Source organism: Monoraphidium neglectum (genome assembly GCF_000611645.1).
Source record: "Monoraphidium neglectum strain SAG 48.87 unplaced genomic scaffold scaffold04413, whole genome shotgun sequence".
Taxonomy (NCBI): Eukaryota; Viridiplantae; Chlorophyta; class Chlorophyceae; order Sphaeropleales; family Selenastraceae; genus Monoraphidium; species Monoraphidium neglectum.
In genome coordinates this window covers 1-4,518 of record NW_014009216.1, presented here as the reverse complement: position 1 = coordinate 4,518, position 4,518 = coordinate 1, and the positions used below count along the sequence as shown (strand labels likewise).

At 69.5% G+C, this 4,518-nt stretch overlaps 2 protein-coding genes across 2 annotated transcripts; both read left to right on the top strand.

Moving 5' to 3' along the window:
* Nucleotides 1-15: 15 nt before the first annotated feature.
* Nucleotides 16-1,814, top strand: MNEG_14338 (3-oxoacyl-[acyl-carrier protein]reductase; the record flags this gene model as incomplete). Its single annotated transcript, XM_014037191.1, has 5 exons — nt 16-102; nt 501-587; nt 926-1,051; nt 1,369-1,417; nt 1,696-1,814. 5 exons carry the CDS (start codon nt 16-18, stop codon nt 1,812-1,814), a joined length of 468 nt encoding a protein of 155 aa, XP_013892645.1.
* A 760-nt stretch (nt 1,815-2,574) lies between these two features.
* On the top strand, nt 2,575-3,973 carry MNEG_14337 (Transcription factor MYB44; the record flags this gene model as incomplete). The annotated part of the gene is made up of 4 exons (XM_014037190.1): nt 2,575-2,625; nt 2,863-2,879; nt 3,275-3,403; nt 3,811-3,973. The coding sequence occupies 4 exons, from the start codon at nt 2,575-2,577 to the stop codon at nt 3,971-3,973; spliced, it is 360 nt and encodes a 119-aa protein (XP_013892644.1).
* Between the last annotated feature and the right edge of the window lie 545 nt (nt 3,974-4,518).

The following is a 4,518-nucleotide window of genomic DNA, read 5'->3' as shown; positions in this document are numbered from 1 at the left end:
ACGCGGGACACCCTAATGATGCGCATGAAGCCTGACCAGTGGCAGGACGTCATCGACACCAACCTCTCGTCGGTCTTCTACGCATCGCAGGCGCGCGCGCACGTTTGTGTTTGGTGTGTGTGTGTGTGTGTGTGTGTGTGTGTGTGTGTGTGTGTGTGTGTGCACGAATGCGTGCGCGGGCGTGTCACACGACACGCGGCCGCAGTGCGCATCCTTGCGCGGGGCATGCGGCAGCCGCCGGGGCGAACGGGGCGCGGGCGCGCGGCCGGCGCGGCTGGCGGGGTCCTGGGAACGCGTGCTGTTTGTGCGGAGTGTTGAGCAAAACGCCAGCACGCGAGCGTGAACATGATCTGCCTCCCCTCCGCTGTGTCGGCCTTCGCGTCGCTCAACCATTCGCACGACGCAGCCATGCGACACAACCGCGCCGGGTGCGACACGAACGCACGGGTGACACAACCACCTGCGGGCCGCGCCGCCGCTTGCCCTAATTCCCCGCGCAGGCCGCCACCAAGGTCATGGGCAAGCAGCGCAGGGGCCGTATCATCAACATCGCGAGCGTTGTGGGCATCACGGGCAACGCCGGACAGGTGCGGCGGCTCCCCGCGCCGTGCCGCATGGCGCCGGGCGGCGGCTCGCAGCAGCGCGCGGCGTCACGCCGACGCGAGTCGCATGGGGCCGCGCCGCACTGTGGCGGATGCGAGCCGGCGGCGCCGGAAGCGGCTCCTCTCAACAGCAAAAGGGGTGGCTGCGAATCCAGGAAGTTGGCTTGGGGGTTAGGCACCCGATCACGCAGCACCCCCACGCCCCCCCTTTCGCCCCAAAGCGCCCTCACACACACCCCCATGCGCACACACAATCACTCGTCAGTCACCCACCCCACACCCTCACACGCCCGATTTCCGCTCAATTCACCGCCCCCCCCCAGGCCAACTACTCCGCGGCCAAGGCCGGCGTCATCGGCCTGACCAAGACCATCGCTCGCGAGTGGGCCGCCCGCAACATCACCGCCAACGCCGTCGCGCCCGGCTTCATCGCCTCGGACATGACCGCGGTGCGCGGCCGCGCCCTCCTGCGCCCTCTCCTCCCCGGCCCGGCGCCTAGACGAAAACGCACACACACACATGCACACACGCGCGCGCACGCAAAACACTAACCCACCCGAACAGCAACCCCGCACAGCCAGCTGCGCCAACGGCGCGCGGCGGCGCGGGCCCGCTCCCTCTCTCGCCCTTCTCGACGTGATCTCGCGCGACGCTCGGCTGGGCGCACCGCCCTGGTGTTGATCGAGCAGGGCGTCCCTTCATCTTCCCCTGGGCCCCTTGATCTCCCACCCTCTGACCCCGCCGTAACCTCTTTCGTAACCCCCAGGCCATTGACAAGAAGTATGAGGAGGCCATCCTCAAGAGCATCCCCCTGGGTGCGCGGCCCGCCGGAGGGACCGGGGTTTGGGGGTGGGGTCGTGGGTGGGTGGGGGTGCGACCACCGCGCCCCCCAAGCCGCACTTTCCGACGCAGCCAGCGGCCCCTGCGCCGCCGCCCCGGGCGCCACTCGAGGGGGCGTCCGGCGTGGCTCGGTGGCGCCGCGCCGCGCGCGCTCCGGGCCGCGGCGCTGCGCAGAGCGCGGGGGGCCGGCGCCAGCACGAGCACGGGCGTGCTTCGAACACCCCCTTTCCCCGCCCCCGCCCCCGCGCCGCAGGCCGCTACGGGCAGCCGGAGGAGGTGGCGGGTCTGGTGCGCTTCCTGGCGCTGGACCCCGCGGCCGCATACATCACGGGCCAGACCTACACCATCGACGGCGGCATGGTCATGAACTGAGCTCCTTGCTGCCACGGCTGCCGGGCCTGCCGCGACCCATGCCCCGCGCCGCGACGCGGGGCGTGGCGTTTGCTGGAATTAGTGGGGGCGCGGGGGGCTCCGGAGGCGCCCCGCGCCGGCTGGGGAGGCGCGGGCGGCGGGGGCCGGGGAGGGCTGCGCCGCTGCATGTGTGGGGGCGCGGCTCGCCGATTTTGGGGCGTGGGGGCTGCCGCACACGGGCCCTGCCGGCTGCACTCTCGCGCGCCGTGCTGAGAAATCAAGAGGCTGTAACAATTTTGAGAACCGCTGCAAAGCGCTGCTCCTTGGGGCGGCGTTTGGGGCGGGCGTTCGCGCACGCCGCCAAGGTGGCCAGGTGGTGTGTCATGAAGGGCGGTTACTCCCGCTGCTCGCGGCAGTTGCAGGCAGACCGGCTGGTGAGAGCTCCGCCCGCCAGCCGCAGCTGTGAGCCGCTCGGCGCGGGCAAATTCAAAGTAGAGGCGATTCCGCTTGCTGCCAAGCTGGGGCCGAAGCCAGCCCTCAGGCCGGTCACCAACCCCCGGCGCGTGGCGACAAACTCCCGCCGCAGGTGGCCCCAAGGCGACAAAAACGGCAGGCGAGCGGACGCCTGTTCGCTAACGCCTGCAACCCCTTTCTCCTGCAAAACCAAGCATGATTTCTGTCTGTTGCACACGTCTAGCCATGGCAGGAGCCACCGCATGGCCCATGCTTTGCTAACTGTCGCAGGTTGGGCGGCGAGTGCAGCGGGTGCGCCCTCACCAGGATGAAGGACTACGGGGACGAGCTCACAAAGGGCCCGTGGACACCTGAGGAGGTGCGCTGAAACGTCGTGAGGCCAGGCCGCAGGGTGTGAGCGGCTAGACAAGCGCGGTTGGGGCAGTTCTCGCGCGGCAGCCTCCAGGCTCGACGCGATGCGGAACGTGATGCTGTTATACAGAGTAAACCTTCTGTCTTCAAGGGACGCCCAGCCGGCGGGGCCACCGCGCCTCGATGCGGCACTCGTTCACCGCCGCGCCTGGGGCACCCGCGCCTCGCGCCGCCGCACCTGCAGGACGGCCAGCTGCTGCGGTGCGTGTCAAAGCATGGGCCCAAGAATTGGAGCCTTATTGCCAGGAGCATCCCGGGTCGCACGGGGAAGAGCTGCCGCCTGAGGTGCGCATCGAGGCCATGGCGCAACCAACCAGCCATGGGGCTGGGGCGCCGGCCCCAAGGCCCCCGCGGCCCACATAAACCCCGTCCCAGGGGGCGCCGTGGCGACATCGCGCAGCAACCGCCACTGTTTTTTATGGCAGCGCGCCTCCACCGTCATCCCAGCACACCAGTGGGCAGCGGCGGCTGCCAGGGCAGCGGTCACCATCAGCACTAAGAGGCTGCCTACTCACCCCAACCGCCCGCCGAGCCGCCAGCCGCGCCGTGCGCCGCCTCACGCTGCGCTGCCGCGCGCCGCACGCCGCGCGCCGCAGGTGGCTGAACCAGCTGAACCCCAATGTGAAGAAGGAGCCTTTCAGTGGGGAGGAGGACGCCATCATTATGGCGGCCCACACGCTGCTGGGCAACAAGTGGGCATCCATCTCAAAGCTGCTGGTCGGAAGGTGCGCCGCAGCTGCTGCGGGGTGCTCGGCGCCGCGTTCAAAGCAGCCTGACAGCCATGCCTCAAATCGGGTTCCCGCCGACTGGGGGCCGCCATCGGCCGCAGACAAGGGAGTCGCGGGTGCATTTGCATGCGATCACAAAATATCAGGATCTGCCAGATGCGGGCTGGCCGCCATAGAGTGCCCGTTATCCCGCCGCGTCAGTGCATCCAACAGCCATGCAAGCCCATGCAGCCCCGACCCCTGAATGACGCCCGCACCCCATGCAAACGCCCCGAGCGCATGGATCATCCCATGCAGCGAACGATGCCATGCCGACTTCGCACTGCCTCATGCAAGACTCGGCTGCACCCCATGCATGCGACCCCGCCTTTGCCTCCCAACCCCGTCAAAAAAAACACCACCAGGACCGACAACTCAGTGAAGAACCACTGGAACTCCACCCTCAAGCGGCGCCGCGGCGAGTACGTGCGCGGCGCCCCCCTGGACGTGTCTGAGCTGGCCGGGGCGATCCAGGTGCACCTGCTGCACCGCGGCCTCGAGCCAGGTGGGAGGGGTTGGATGGCATGAGGCGGCACGGCTTGGGTGGGGTTGCGCGGGGTGGGGCGTGGCATGTTTTGCAGTGAGGTTGGGGTGAAGGGGGCGGCGGGGTAAGGGAGCCGCAATTTGCCCGTCCAGCGCGCGAGGGCGCGCGGCAGCGCCGCAACGCTCCGCGTCGGGAGTTGTCAACAGGCAACGCATGATGGATGCCAGGGCCGCCCTGTTATTCGGTGGTCCCCCTTGACGTGCCGCACCCCCAGCAGGCGCGAGACACCCTTGCGCCCTGCTCACCTCGCGCGCCCGCGCCGCCTGCTGTCCCTGCCGCGCTGTTCAACGGCTCGTCTCTCCCACTCCCGCGCGTGCTCCCCCACCCCACAGTGGCCGACCCCGAAGAGGAGGGCGCCGAGGGCAACGAGGTCATCCACATACTATCTCGCTTCGCATCAAAGCCCAGCGAACTGCGCCGCGCGCGCAGCGGCAACGCGCCGCTGCCGCCGCCGCCGCTGCTCGCGCTCTCCCCGGAGCAGCACGCCGCCCTGCAGCTCGCCGCCGCCGCCGCCGCGGGCTCGCCGCAC